This window comes from Doryrhamphus excisus, chromosome 14 (assembly GCF_030265055.1).
Source record: "Doryrhamphus excisus isolate RoL2022-K1 chromosome 14, RoL_Dexc_1.0, whole genome shotgun sequence".
Classification (NCBI taxonomy): Eukaryota; Metazoa; Chordata; class Actinopteri; order Syngnathiformes; family Syngnathidae; genus Doryrhamphus; species Doryrhamphus excisus.
In genome coordinates, this window is record NC_080479.1 from 5116554 (window position 1) to 5131621 (window position 15068).

Sequence of the window (15068 nt, forward strand, 5' to 3'; positions counted from 1 at the left end):
TAAAATAACATTTGACCTGAAAAGGGTAATAATAAAGGAGACACCTTGCATGACTCCTGTGACGCCTGTTTGAGCCACGGACCACCACTGGAAGAAGAACAGAGTCCAGCATCCCACAAAAAGCCACTTTTATTTCTCTTTCTTTAGTAGAAACCGGAGTCTTGAGCAGCCCAGTTTGGCGTCTGTGCAAACGAGACAGTAGGAACAAAAATTGAGTAAGAGGAAAGGCTGAACGAGTCTTCAATGGGAAAAAGTGGCCAAAGTGTGGACACACCGGATCAAACACGGCCCTCATTAGAACTTGGCCCAGAAAACAAAGAAAACCTAGGAATGGTCCCAAAATGGCTGACCACCAGTAAGTCATGGCTCGTTCCATGCTTCCACAAGTTAAAAGGCAATTTAGTTGCCAAAATATTTGAGTATGCTTAACATGTCAATATATAATATGGTTATACGGTTGTGTCCAACATCATGGCCTCCCTCTATTGCATTTTTCCTAAATTAATCAATAAATGCCTTTGGTGGTTACCTATTGGCTACTAGACAAAAAACTATATTCAAGCTAATGTTGTGCATTCTTGGCCTAAAAATAAACTAATGTAGTATTATACACTGGCCACTAGGCGTCACTAGTTACACGAGCACTAGACTTGAATTCTCCCTTGACAGACACAATGACGTAATAATCAAGAAACGGGCTAGTTTTGCGGCTGTAATCTAGTTCAAACCACTCGGAACCCTGACGTCACTTCCCATCCACTCATCCAATACATTTATTGCAGCACCGCCGAGCACGAGGCTTATTTTCTCTTATTATGTCTACCGTGTTGGCCATTAGGAGTGTAAAGGTGACAATAGGGGGAAGTCATAAAATATAATATACACACCAATAAAAATATCAACTAAAAACGGTGTACCTCATTCCTGTTGCTGTGAGCCACCTTCTTCTCGATGTTCATGGCCAACATCTGGCTGCGGAAGGACAAGCTCTTGGTCTTCTCGATGACCTGCTGGTAGGGCGACACGGCGTTGTTGCCCATCACCACATGACCCTGTGGAGGACAGACAACAGAAGTGGTCAATAAGCAAAAAAAAAAAAACAGACGGCATTTTGAGTCTGCGTCAGCCATGTGCGCTCACCAGCTTGGAGTCGATCTTGGCGTCGAGCCTGGCGTTGCGGATGAGGTTGACGATCCACCGCTCGGCCTCCTCGGGCGTCATGTTGAGCTTGTCGGCCAGCATGCTGAGTGGAGAAGACGACTGGTGAGTTCAGGAAAATCCATGCTTAAATACGCGTGGTGTGACAAGCACCTAATGCTGATGCACTGATGGATTCGGCAAAAGGTCTCAAAGATGAAGATTCGAGCGTTCTCGATGAAGTCCTCAAGACACGCCACCAAGAAGAAGTCATTGACGAGAACCTAAGAGGAACACACAGCCGTTATCTCAGACAAACATCCTTGCAGTCATGTTACAAAACATTCATTCATTGCTTTATTGGCTGGTTGTTTTGTCACATTTCGTTCCACTGAGCCCTTTTTCCAAAACACATATCATGATTTCATTTCAATGTATTTTTTGTTGGCCTGCTTCATTCACACTAGTTAGACTCCCTGAAGAACAGTCAAATTGTAAATAGTGTACATAGCCCTAAAAATAATCACCAGTTACACTATGCCCAAAGTCAAATTAAGAAATAAACAAATTAAACCCTGGTTCATTATTTAAATGTTATAAAATTGTTTAATTCATTCTTTTGAATTAATTATTGCTCTTTAACCAAATCAACGCAATGAATAGTCTGATTAATCGCCAAAAATGTCAGTACAACACTGGATGACAAATGTTCGATAGCTGCAGCCCTAAACGCCTCCTATGAGCTGTTCTTAAGTCATTAAGCTGCCTTCGGGATCAAGTGTGTGTTAAATTGGGAGTGTTTCTGCACTGTCAGCATATCTTAGTCCTAAACGTTTGTGTTTTTATAGCAACCCAAAACCGTCAAGTGGCGTGTTTGGCCTTCTTGTGTCTTGCTTGAGTAGAGCTTCTTCACATGAAGGCATGATTCGTGACTAAGACCAGAAGAAGAGACATTATGTGATGCACTCAATTGTAATCTGATGCATGTTCAAATGAAATAAAACCATTACCATTACTTTGTCCTGTCCATTATGATGGTTTATAACCAGCATAGACATTTGCTGATGTAGTCCAGTTTTTTTTCTTGTTCTGTTAATGCCATTGCATTGTTGTTCTTTTTGTCACCCCTCTTCCCCACACTCCCGTCTTTTCTTTCTTCTTCTTTTCTGTCCCCTCCTGCTCCGGTCCAGCCGCTCCAAATGTGCATAACAACAAAACATCAAATAAAGCCAGATAATACTCCATATAACAGGGAAGCTGTAGCTTACACTTCTCCCCGACAGAGTGTTGGAATAAAACTGTATATATCATGTACTCACATTTAATAAGCTTGCTTCATATTATCCAAGTTAATATCATGTAATCACATTCTTCATATTATTCTTCATATTATCCAAGTTACTGTTACATGCACATATTATTCTTCATATTATCCAAGTTACTATTACATGCACATAGAACACACGCTTGCATAGAGCATCACATTCCTTTAGACACTGTTTTCTCTTGATGTCCTTGAACTATCTGTCTCTGCTTTGCTTTCTTTTTTGCTTTCAAATCTGTTTATCATGTAAGAGCATTTAGAACAATAATACCATTTGCACCAATGCTTAGACAGGACCCCAAAAAAAGGTTCCACACAACCTAGACAAGATAGCGGCTTCAAATACCACAGGTGGCAATTGGGAAAGGTGTGTGCAGCTTACCGCATGGCGCTTTTATCCATCAGCCACACCAGCAAGCACTGAGATTTCATTGTTGCCGCACATCGTCAACGGCCCATCAGGGGGTACTCTTTTTGTGATATGCAAGTGCAGCGTTCCAACGGATACACATTGTTGTTTAGCCACATTTTCCGCCACATTACAAAAACGACAGGAATCCAGGAAATTTTACCTGCACTGTCAGGTATCCAGGTATTTCAAAGTCAGACTGGTTGAATTTTAGGCTAAAAAGTGACAATCAATTTAAAGTTACAGAATGGTTTCAGGTGGCATCGTTCTAAATAAACCATCATCCTTGAACCATATTGGCAACTGTGAATCATGAAATCGTTATTAAAACAAATCGTTACACCCATCATAGCGACCACATCTGCACTGACCCATCTTCATCACTTCAGGCACAAAAAAAGAAAAATGAACCCTGACAACTGACAATCTGCCGTGCTGTTTTCGGACAGGATAAGCGAGGCGGACTCGTTGACACGAAGCGGCTAAAAGGCTAAGCAATGTGATGTGAGCCCCCAAGTGTGACAGCACACACTCGAAGCTGACAGCTGAAGCGGTCAGACATGGATTCACTGAGGCGGAGTAAAAGTTAAACACGGGGGAAATGAAAGGGGCGGGACTTCACACAGCAAAGGAGGTCCGTTCACGGCTGACGGACAGAAAACCGGTCCTTACCGACTCGCACTCCCTCAGCTTCTTCTGGGCACTGTCAAAGTCGAAGTTGACGTAGAGACACTCCACGAATTCAGTGATGGGGTCCTTGTACGTGTATGACTCCTACACACAAGACGTGTTTAATAGCAGGCGGGGATGTGCCGCACTCGTTCAAAGGCATCCTCCACCTTACCTGCTGAATGACCTTCACCAAGTCCTTGAGCACTTGTCTGCGCTTCCGCACATCTTTGTTGGTGATGACAGCGGTGGTGAGGTAGCGCAGGATGTGTGGGCACATTGTCTGGATGACGTTCAGGTACCTGCAAGATGTGATGTTGTAGGAGGACGATGGTGTTTAATGTCAAAGATGTTTACCATGACCACTCACTGGGGCTGGTAAAGAAACAGCTCGATGATGTTGTCTCGGCCTTTCGGGTGGTTGAAGAAGACAAAGAGGGACCAGTGGATGAGCCACGTCCTCTGCTGGAGCGACTGAAGAGGAGAGCTCACCGACTGCAAAGGAGGACAATAATGACTCTTCCGGTTGAAGCTGGAAGAACCAACATGCTTGCTTACATTGTTATCAATGGTCTCTCTCAGTCGCGTCAGATCCTCCATGGCAGCTTCCCAGTTCTGCATGAGAATCTCAGAAGCGAGTTTACCCCACAGAGAGCTCAAGGCGTTCCTGTCTGTGGCCGGAACCTTAAATCGGAGCCAGACAGTCAGTGCATACAGATGTGTAATAAAACACAGTCTAAGGTTAGAGGCTCCACTGTGCTGACATTTATTTTGAAGCTAATAAAATCGGTCCTGTGTTGTTTTTCCTACCAGCACACGGAAGAAGTAGAGGTACTCCGCTGCCCCAGAGTAGTTTCCGCACTCGTACTGGAACTTGGCGTAGCTGTACAGGGTGTCCAGGTACTCTTGGCGGAACTGAGGAATCGCAACATAGAAAGATTGACAAGTCATATTTGTTGGAGTTGATGGCAGCATTTGCATTAATTGGCCACGATTAGTGTATGCCTGAATACACAAATGTGTTCACAGACACAAATGAACTTTCTCCTGTCACTTCTGCTTGGAGTTTTTAATGTTACAAGCACACCTGACACACAAGCATCCTTTTCAGTTTTCCCAACTGTGGAAAAACAAATGCAATTGGAGGCGCAACACAGCCTTGGTCCCGCTAGCCAAAGCTTTCTGAGACGCAAAAATGTGCACACTCATGAACAGTGCTGCTTGCTACATTGTAAAAGAAATGCAACCATTCAATAACGGCTATATTGCATACATTCTTTGTCATATAATTAATGAAAAAAAGGTCTATCAACATTTTTCAGACAATTTGTAGCACAGTTGTCAACGAGCAAAAATTGTTACCATGCCAGGCTTAAGTGTGACGGACCATTGTGTCCCCAACCCCGACAAGTCAAGCCCAAGGAGCCAATGCATGGAAGTGGATTTTATAAAAAGGCAATTGGCATGCAGCAACAGTAAAGTTCAAGATTAAAAATTAGACTAATGTAAAAAAAAAAAAGTGAATAGTTGAATTTGACTCCCCTGAACAATACATACATCATAAATCACATGACTCGCTATTCATATATCTCTTGTATGATAAATACAAATATTCTCTGACAAAAATGCAGTAAAGTGCCTGTAAATGGAGATCCTTGTATGTTCAATTGTACATCGTGAGTGAGTGATGTCCTCTGCAGGCAGTTAATTGTTATGGAAACAGAGTGACTGTTTCCGCCTGCTTTGAGATATTAAAAGCAGTTAGCAGAGGGAGTCAATGATGAGATTTCAATACTCACATTGTGTTTGTCAGATAGGTACTCGAAGAGCATCCTCCCATCTCTGTCAGGTGATAAAAGACAATTTTAGCTACGACTGCAACATTGTTGTATTTTTGTAAGAAGAATGCCGACCTGGTGGACTGCATCTGCCGTGTTGTCTCCGGGTCCTCAAACATCTTGACAATACGCTCTGTTTCTGATTGGAGCTGCTTCAGCTGAGTCACCACGGTGGTCCTCTTCTCTCTCAAAGCTGTCAGGGACATCAGTTAGTAAGAATAGCACACATAGGGTGTGAAAAGTTATTTCTAAGACATTAGTGTGTACTTGGGTTGGATAAACCAATCAACCAAGTGAAAATGTTTTTAGAATCTACAACCAGTTGCAAAATTGCTCAACTGGAGACACGTCCTTTAATAAAATAAAATATTTTTTTATTTTTGCATGCAACATATGCTACATCACGCTCTGCTTGGCTAGTCTACTTACAATGTGGGATATCCTTGTCAGGATAAAGATTTGTGTACACATCCATGGCAAAGTCCACCATGTTCGTGTCGCTGAGAAGATCCAACTTCCCTTGGAGAAGTTCCTTTTCATTGTAGATCTGTTTGCACGAAAGACACATGGTTTTGCCGGTTCCTCTAAATCACAAACACCCAATGCTAATGTATAGCTAGCTAGGCTAACAAATACCCATAAATAAGTTGACAACACATTTAAGTCAGACTACTTGCTGTTCTTATTGCAAACTATAGTAAGGCATGCAAATAAACAAGAAGAACAAAACGGGAGCGATTATTTACAATTATAAAATTTAGCCTCAACTAGGCCAGCTAACTAGCCAACGTGACTGGAAGCTAACAGGCAGTGGCTGACCGGCGTATGAACTCATTTCCCCGAATGAAATGACCAAATAAAACAGCTTCGCTATAATTAAGTCACATCCGACATGGAAACAGAGGCACCTCTTTTACGGAAAGAAATTCCAACAAGGGGAAAACCAAATGCCGGTCGAGAAAATGTGCTATCTTGGTTGTCAGGTCGTACTCCGCCATCTTGGCTGCTTTGAAAAGGGAAACTTTATTGACAATCGCGTATAACATAGCAAATGTATGTCACTTCCTTTCCCAGCCTTTACTTGTCGGATTAAAAAAACAAAAACGCGATTCTTATTGTGTGAAGAAAAAATGACATTAAAATTTTTTAAGTCACAACATAGACTTGTTTGGCTTAAAAACTTTAAAAAATCAAATAGTACATAGAAAATATATACGCTGGGAAATGGATAAGTAAATCAAGACATACTGTAAATATGGATAAATACTGGAGTAAAAATAATTGATTAAATTTCACAATTCACTAGTAATTTATGTATGTTGATTAAATCATACCGTTTCATGAAATAACTGTATTGATTAATATTGTTGAATTTTTGTATCATCTATAATCTATGTTATTAGTAGGGTTAGTTAATTATGACTTCAGCTGCATCACGTCTTTTCCATTTGAGTCTTTTACTTCCTTGTCGTCGAGATCTTAACCTGAGTGAAGTTGGCCCACCACCCCACTCAAAAGTCCGGTCAAATAGACTAATTTTTTAGTGCTATTTTTATTATATTATTATATTACATATTTATTATATTATATATTTTAGTGCTGTTTTGTGCAGTTAAAATGAACGTTTGTGCTATCTACTTTTTGAATTGTTAAAGATTAACAGGCTACATACAGTGGTGCATGGAGGAGGTTACAGTCACCAAGACCATCATCACACGGGCCAACCAGAACCCTTGGATGACTAAAGAGGTGCGTGAAAGACTGAGGGAGTAAGTTGGAGCCGCTGGGCCTGCTTGACTTCCTCCCAGATAGAAGCCAGTATGTCAGAGTGGGCAACATAGTAATACCAAATAAGCCCCTCTACCTGCCCACACGCACACGCAAAACTGTAAATTATTATTATTTTTTCTGAATTATTGAAATTATTTGAGCAATTGACTGTTTATGCTGTACATTGTTGTTCATATTTGATGTCACCTGTCAAGAAGTTCAGATCAGGCCAAACGTGGATGGCTGGCGGGGGCACCTCTGGGCCCGCTGGTGTTTGGCCCCCAGTGCCCGACACGGGTGGTCTTGGGGGTTGGCCGTCCTCCGGCATGCCGGTACCCTCTTTGCTGGCAATGACTCCTCGGACCCTTGAACTCCTGGCTGCTTCTGTCCTGTGTTACATTATCAATAAACACGAGTGACCCAGTGCCACTGGCAGCCATGCAGGCCCAAGCCATCACACTGCCTCCCCTGTATTTTACCCAGGATGGAGTGTGCTTTCTTGCCATCATTCTGGTAGAGGTTGATCTTGGTTTCATCTGTCCAAAGAATGTTCTTTCAGAAACATTCTGGCTTTTTTAGATCTTTCTCAGCAATGTCCAATCTAGCCGTTCTATTCTTCAGAATTACGAGTGGCCTGTACTTGCAGTGAACCATCTGTATTTACTAGTGCAGTCTTCACTAAGAAGGTAGACTTAGGTATTGATATTCCGACCTCCTGGAGAGTGGGGTTCACGTCACTGGCTGTTGTGAAGGGGTGTCTCTTCACCACGGAAATTATTCTGCTATCATCTACCAGCATTGTCTTCCGTGGACGTCCAGGTCTTTTTGCGTTGCTGAGTTGACCAGTGCCTGATTTCTTTCTCAGGATGTACCAAAGTGTACATTTTACCACTCCTAATATTGTAGCCATTTCTCTGATGGCTTTTTTTCTGTTCTCCCAGCCTAAGGATGGCTTGGTTCACCTGGACGGAGAGCTCCTTTGACTGCATGTTGTCGTCACAGCAAAATCTTCCGAATGCAAACTGCACACCTCAGATCAATTCCTCGCCTTATATCTACTTCATTTATATTGATATCATGAAGGAATTGGCCAAGCCTGCCATGAAATAGCCTTTTGGTCAGTGGTCCAATTACTTTTGGTCCCTTTAAAAAGAGGGTGGCCCGTGTTAAAGAGCTGAAACTCCTAAACCCTTCATCCAATTTGAATGAAAGCTGAGAGTCTGCAGGCCTCACAGCTAGGAGACCCGAGTTCAATTCCACCCTCAGTCTTCTCTGTGTGGAGTTTGCATGTTCTCCCCGTGCATGCATGGGTTTTCTCCGGGTACTCCGGTTTCCTCCCACATTCCAAAAACATGCTAGGTTAATTAGCCACTCCAAATTGTCCATAGGTATGAATGTGAGTGTGAATGGTTGTTTGTCTATATGTGCCCTGGGATTGGCTGGCCACCAGTCCAGGGTGGACCCCGCTTCTCGCCTGAAGACAGCTGGGATAGGCTCCAGCACCCTCCGCGACCCTCATGAGGATAAGCGGCAGAAAATGAATGAATGAATGCTAATCTTTTGTTTTGGACAGGCCCTTCTAGTTTGACAGACAAGGAGGTGAACGATCACCCCTCCCTCAGAGATTGTGTCATTCCATGGGACGAGTGGAAATGTCATGATATTTTCTTCCGCTTACCCGTGTCCGGATGGTGGAGGCTGAAGTCTTGGTTGGGAAGGTGCAGCAAGGTGTTCTGCGGGATAAAACATGCTTTTACTGATGTTTCATGAACCAAGCGACATGCAGCAATGGTGGAAAGTAAGAGGGAAAGATAAAGCAGAGCAGCAGAGCAGGACAAGGGCTCTTACAGGAACACACGCTCACAGCTGCTGTTATTTGTGGTTATTTAATGTATACGTTTTGATTCAGATTGTGTTTTTTGCACAATAGTTGTATTTATTGGAATCATTTTTGATTTATTTTATTATTGGTAAAGTCCTTGGAGATCTAGTAACTACTAAAAGTTAAACTACTGTTCACTTAACTTAGGCCTAATACCTTTTCATTTTATTTCTTATTTATCTCACAGATTTAAATGATCAGGCTAAGTTGCAGCTGTCACTGCTGTTGTTGTTTTTTATTGATTTTATATTGATAAGATGTCGGTTCAGATTGTTTTTTGCAGTTTTATTTATTGAAGGAAAGGTTTTCAGTAAATGGTTGTCTGGTTTATTCACGAATTATAATAATTAATTAATTGTTAGATGAATCGACGCATCAAATAATCAAACTATTTTCTAGCTTAATCGATGACTGTACAAAAGACTCTTTGTGATACCTCTTCCGTTTTGGTTTATTTCAAGTTGACGCGTATGCAAAGGTAACTCGGAATTACGACGCTGGTCGGGTACCTGAATGTGTCACGGCAGCCCTTTAGCTTCCGGAGTCGTTGTATCCATACGGACTTTGCGTTGATGCTATAAATAGCTGCGAGTAAGTCTTATTCTCACTTGTTTTTAATGTTAGTCGCTGTTTGGTCGATATTATATTGTTGTATATTGTCGTGTACCTTTACATCCAACCACCAAGCTGGTTGCTAACTGCCTGGCTAGTTAGCCTTGTTAGCATCGCCACTCGATGTTGTGCTGTTCAATTGTGCGCATGTTGCTAACTAATGTGGACTGTAGCAGGCCTTGTGCTTTTGTTTGCTTTCATTGTGGCCACTTCTAGGCTCATAAGTGTTTACCAGAGAAACTCTCTTTCACTTTGTGGGGATCTCGGGAGGACCAGGGAAGAGACTTGGCGGCCCCCGGAAGCTGCTATTCCATTCTGTCTGAGTTATTGTCCAATTCTATTTTGTTGAATAGGATTTGAGTACATTTTGGAAAATCTAATACCAGTTGGTGAGTCTTTTTTCCTTCTCATTACCAGAAATTAATATAACACATAAGGAGAGATGTATCTGGCTTAATTAATTAATTAATAACCAAAAGTGGTCTGTTTTGGGCTCCATAGTTTGAGGAGAGGTTTCATCTCCAAAGTTCCCAGGCCAGCTGTAAGACATCTCACATCCCAACAGCATCTCCTCCCGGCTGGAACACCTCACCAGGGAGGCGTCTAGGAGGCATGCCAGGCTCCTGGAAGGCCGAGGTCCTCACCCGATCCCTTAGGGTGAGTCCGCCCACCCTGCGGAGAAAACACGTTTAGACCGCTTGCATCTGTGATCTCCAAAGCTCATGACCATAGTTGACTCTGGGCTCAGCTCTTTCTTCACCATGAAGATCAGGTACAGGGACCGCACTACTGCAAACTGTCAACCTTGCAGTCGTGAACAAGACTCCCAGATACTACCTTCCTCCCAGCCCAGAGGGTGCCAAGAGAACCACGGCATCGGATTTGGAGGTGCTGAGTGGAAAACATTCAGGGTACCAGGTGAACTGGAGCCTTCAAACTTCAGGCAAAAAGGCGGACTGCACCAAGTCAGTGACTTAGTGAAGCAAAAATGAAAACCCCAAAATCTTTCTAGAAAAATCCAAAGTAAAAAAAAACTTCTATTGAGGAGTAATAGGATTTTCCAACTTCCTGCGAGCGTGTAATGTGCTCCACTGCCAGACGTCGACTTGATTTCACTGTGAAAAGTGAGCCTCACTGTGAGGATGCCAACGTTTCCTTCAATCAAACGCTTTAACCATTGCTGTCGAGAATTATGATATCCACTTCTATACAAAATCCCCACTACATAAACTACATAAAGTGAGTGCAGTTACCACATCAAGCTCATATTTAGTGCAGTACTGCGGCATGGCAGGAACAGTGCACGTGTTCCTAATGAATAGCGCGTGGGTGCAGACGTAAGGAAGCACTTCCTGTTCACTTGTTGATGAAGACAAGAGGCACCTGGCGGCACCTTCTAGGAGTAAAACAAACACGGTGTCACTTTGAGAGGAGAGGAGGATGGCGAGCGCCCACATCCTCCACGATGCCCCCCCCCCTCCTCCTTGCAGACGTTTCTCCGTAGCAACAGGGCGACCTCGTTACTATGGTAATGTCCCTTCGGCTTGTCTTCCAGCCAGCAGGCCTCAGCAGGTGGTTCCTGCACGAGGAAGCATTGTGCATGTGGTCTCCAAGCAGCAGAAGTGAAGATAAAGAGGTCCTCCCGGTCTTCCTGAGTTAAGGCGACAAGTATCGCAGCCCCTTTTTTGCACTTTTAATCCTTCAAGGAGTTAAGCTGATGAACCGCAGGCGTCGTGATTTTGTTCCCAACTCTTTTCTTTTTAAGACAAATCTCCATAAGCTCGGGTCGTCGCTCTCCTGCCTGCAGCCTGGGGTTGCTATGCAACAATGTCCTAACGACAATGCTTATTGAATAAGTCGTTAACGCTCCAACCGGCTTCCTGAGATATACCTGGATGTCTCCAAAGGATGGCATAGCAAAATAATAATAATAATAATAATAATATTGTGGCGATGAAAGGCTTTTCTTCTTGATAAATCTTCAAGCAATACTCTTTGTTTCCTGCTGCCATCTGCCCTGACTGATGGCCGTGTGTGTTGACTGCATGAGGCTTTTTATCAGAGCTTTGATTTTGTGTCTGCAAAAGCCTCCTGGCCAAACAAACAGACGCCAATTAAGAACCTACACAGGGCCGCCATCCTCTTACATCGTGGAGCATCCACACAATGTCATGGCGCCGACCCCATTGCCATCCAAACACGCCTCCCACATGACATCACATACATACTGTGGATAATAGATTATATATACTATATAATGTACTGTATGTATGCAAAAAAAACCTAGTTAGTTGGTTACCGAGCTAATGAGTTCAAGTGCTCAGTGTAAGATAGGGCTGGGCCATATAGCAATATTTTTTTATATATTTTATTTTATTTTATATATATATTTTTTAATATCTTTTATCGTTTACATCCATATAGACAGGATTTGATGCGGAGGTCTCAGGTTTCAAGTTGGCGCCGCCCAAGTGCAAGCTAGTTAGAGCAGACCTTGGGGGATGGCAGAGAGTTTCTATATAAGGAAGTCGGCCCCTCTGTGACATCACAAAGGGGCAGTTTTACCACGCCTTTTCAAACCGAGCGTTTAATGCTGTTTAAATGTGTGTTTAAGAAAGCTGCCGTGTATTGTTTAAACTTGACACCTGTAATATTTGTTATTATTGTCATTTTTTCATGTAAATTGAGGGAGCAAAAGCAGTATCGGCCACAAATATCGGCCTAAGCAAAATCGGCCATCGGCTAAGGGTGATGGAAAAAAATCGGTATCTGCATCGGCTGGAAAAAAAACCATATCCGTCGATCCTTATTATTAAACACAGTGAAGTACTACTGCAATGTTTATAAAGCTAGCAGTTAGCAACATAAACAAATGCACAGCAACAAGCATCTCAGCTTTATAGCAGTACATGAAACACACTGACATAGCATGCTAACGATAGCATGAATTAGTGGCAATGGCTAACTTAGCTCAGCAGTTTGCGACCAGCTAAACTGTAAAAAAAACTTGTAAATATTATTGTATTATTACAATAACTATTCATTAGAAATCCCACAGTTTTTGAATGTTTAATGCGAGCTACGATTTGTCCTACTTTTTTAACTTGCCTGATTTGAAGTGAACTGGTTCACACACCAAATGATGGGTGGAAATGAATGAACACGGACTATAAGCGGGAGCTAGCACAGAGTTGGCGGGTCGACTTTTACCGGTAAGCTAAAACATCTCTATCCATTTTTGGTGCCGCTAGTGCGTATGTCCGCCGTTGATGTTGGGTTCATTGAATCCACGGAGCGTTGATTTGTAGCGCTTTCACTGGGACAAGGATACTTTTTGTTTGTGGTGCTGGTTGGTTGCCTTTCTGTTCACATTGCATGCTGGGTAATGTAGTCGCTGTTGTCATCGTTGAGGGATTTCAATGTGCGGCGTTACTATATAAAACTACGGCACACAACAATACTTCACACTGATATTTGATGGGCTTATCTTGACTACCTAGATTAACCCTCACTTATCTTACTTATAACTACTCATTACATTTATAAAAGACTGTGGTTTATTGATGTGTATTTATACAAATGCATACAGTGTATGCATTACGTACAGTGTACGTATGTATATATATATATACACATAGATTTGTGTGCTGTGTACAGTGATATCATGCAATGTTTTCAGAGTTGTTTCAGTGTTGGAATGGGGGAGGAAACTCCACACAGAGATGGCCAAGGGTGGAATTGAACCCTGGTCTCCTAGCTGTGAGGCCTGCGCACTAACCGCTCGTCGGCTGTGTAGCCTATCAGCCATCATTTGTGGACAAATCTGCTGGAGAAGATATGAAGTGATTTATTTATGTTAGCATGTTCATATGGTGACGTATGCTAATGTTGATATGCACGTTAGCATATGTCCCTACTTGCAATGGAAGTGATTTATTTATGTTAGCATGTTCATATGGTGACATATGCTAATGTTGATATGGACGTTAGCATATGTCCCTACTTGCAATGGAAGTGATTTATTTATGTTAGCATGTCCATATGGTGACATATGCTAACGTTGATATGCACGTTAGCATATGACCCTACTTGCAATGGAAGTGATTTATTTATGTTAGAATGTTCATATGGTGACATATGCTAATGTTGAAATGGACGTTAGCATATGACCCTACTTGCAATGGAAGTGATTTATTTATGTTAGCATGTTCATATGGTGACATATGCTAATGTTGATATGTACGTTAGCATATGACCCTACTTGCAATGGAAGTGATTTATTTATGTTAGCATGTTCATATGGTGACATATGCTAATGTTGAAATGGACGTTAGCATATGACCCTACTTGCAATGGAAGTGATTTGTTTATGTTAGCATGTTCATATGGTGACATATGCTAATGTTGATATGGACGTTAGCATATGACCCTACTTGCAATGGAAGTGATTTATTTATGTTAGCATGTTCATATGGTGACATATGCTAATGTTGATATGGACGTTAGCATATGACCCTACTTGCAATGGAAGTGATTTATTTATGTTAGCATGTTCATATGGTGACATATGCTAATGTTGATATGCACGTTAGCATATGACCCTACTTGCAATGGAAGTGAGTCAGCTTCACAAGTTCCCAGTGAGTGAAACTTAGTAGTAAATATCTCTTCAACCTAACACAGGAGTATATGTACATTACTTGGCATATACTTTGTAGTACACATTCCTGCTCCTACAAGCCTGGGGTGGAACATGATGCTAATTTCATGATGCGTGTACGCTAGTCTTCTCCTCATCTCCCTAGTGGCCACTTGAACCAACAACGCTGAAGATGCAACATTGCTCTCCAAACACTTTTTGTTTTTTTTTGTTAAATGAACACACAAGACGCTTGATAGCTGTTAGCAACACAACATCTGCCGTCAAACATCAGCCCCCAAGTGCCTTTGGCCTAAACTCTGGCATTCAACCGAAACATCTAATTAGGTCTCCTGTGGCACTACCCTGCATGTGTGTGTGTGTGTGCATGTGTGTGTGTGTGTGTGTCCAAGTCACTACCCAATTCCAGCAAAGCATAAAAGTGCAGTCCAATTGAGTTAGCTTGTATTTCCTGTAAAGACTTTCATTCAAGTGGACTCTTTAGTCTCAACTAAAGTACTTCTACTCTTTCTTATACTCATTACTACACAAATACTACAATAGAAGATGTTTTTTATATTTCGCGTGACTCATGAGTCCACTGACATTTACAGCCATGATGCAAATGCATCCAATAATAGCATGATTTATTTGATCAAGTATTTAGCACACACAGTATTTAGCCTGGGTCAAAAGGGCGTCAAACCATTTATTCATTCATTCATTCATTCATGAGCTTTTCAGAGAGGTATTCATATAATAATATTAGATAACGGCGTACAATACTC

General features: G+C 42.1%; 1 protein-coding gene across 1 annotated transcript; it reads right to left on the bottom strand.

Moving 5' to 3' along the window:
* Positions 1 to 111: 111 nt before the first annotated feature.
* Positions 112 to 6424, bottom strand: eif3eb (eukaryotic translation initiation factor 3, subunit E, b). Its single transcript, XM_058048017.1, has 13 exons — positions 6286 to 6424; positions 5807 to 5924; positions 5453 to 5570; positions 5339 to 5381; positions 4350 to 4454; positions 4098 to 4223; positions 3910 to 4034; positions 3715 to 3841; positions 3543 to 3644; positions 1312 to 1421; positions 1141 to 1243; positions 918 to 1052; positions 112 to 182 (listed from the first exon to the last, which is right to left on the bottom strand). The coding sequence occupies exons 1-13, from the start codon at positions 6421 to 6423 to the stop codon at positions 144 to 146; spliced, it is 1389 nt and encodes a 462-aa protein (XP_057904000.1). The 5' UTR covers position 6424; the 3' UTR covers positions 112 to 143.
* Between the last annotated feature and the right edge of the window lie 8644 nt (positions 6425 to 15068).

Coding starts and splice junctions, on each gene's coding strand:
- eif3eb (XM_058048017.1), bottom strand. CDS start 6,423: ATGTTATACGCGATTGTCAATAAAGTTTCCCTTTTCAAAGCAGCCAAG. Junction 5,925..6,285: donor AATTTCTTTCCGTAAAAGAG/GTGCCTCTGTTT, acceptor TCGTGCAAACAG/ATCTACAATGAAAAGGAACT. Junction 4,224..4,349: donor TCTACTTCTTCCGTGTGCTG/GTAGGAAAAACA, acceptor CTCCGATTTAAG/GTTCCGGCCACAGACAGGAA.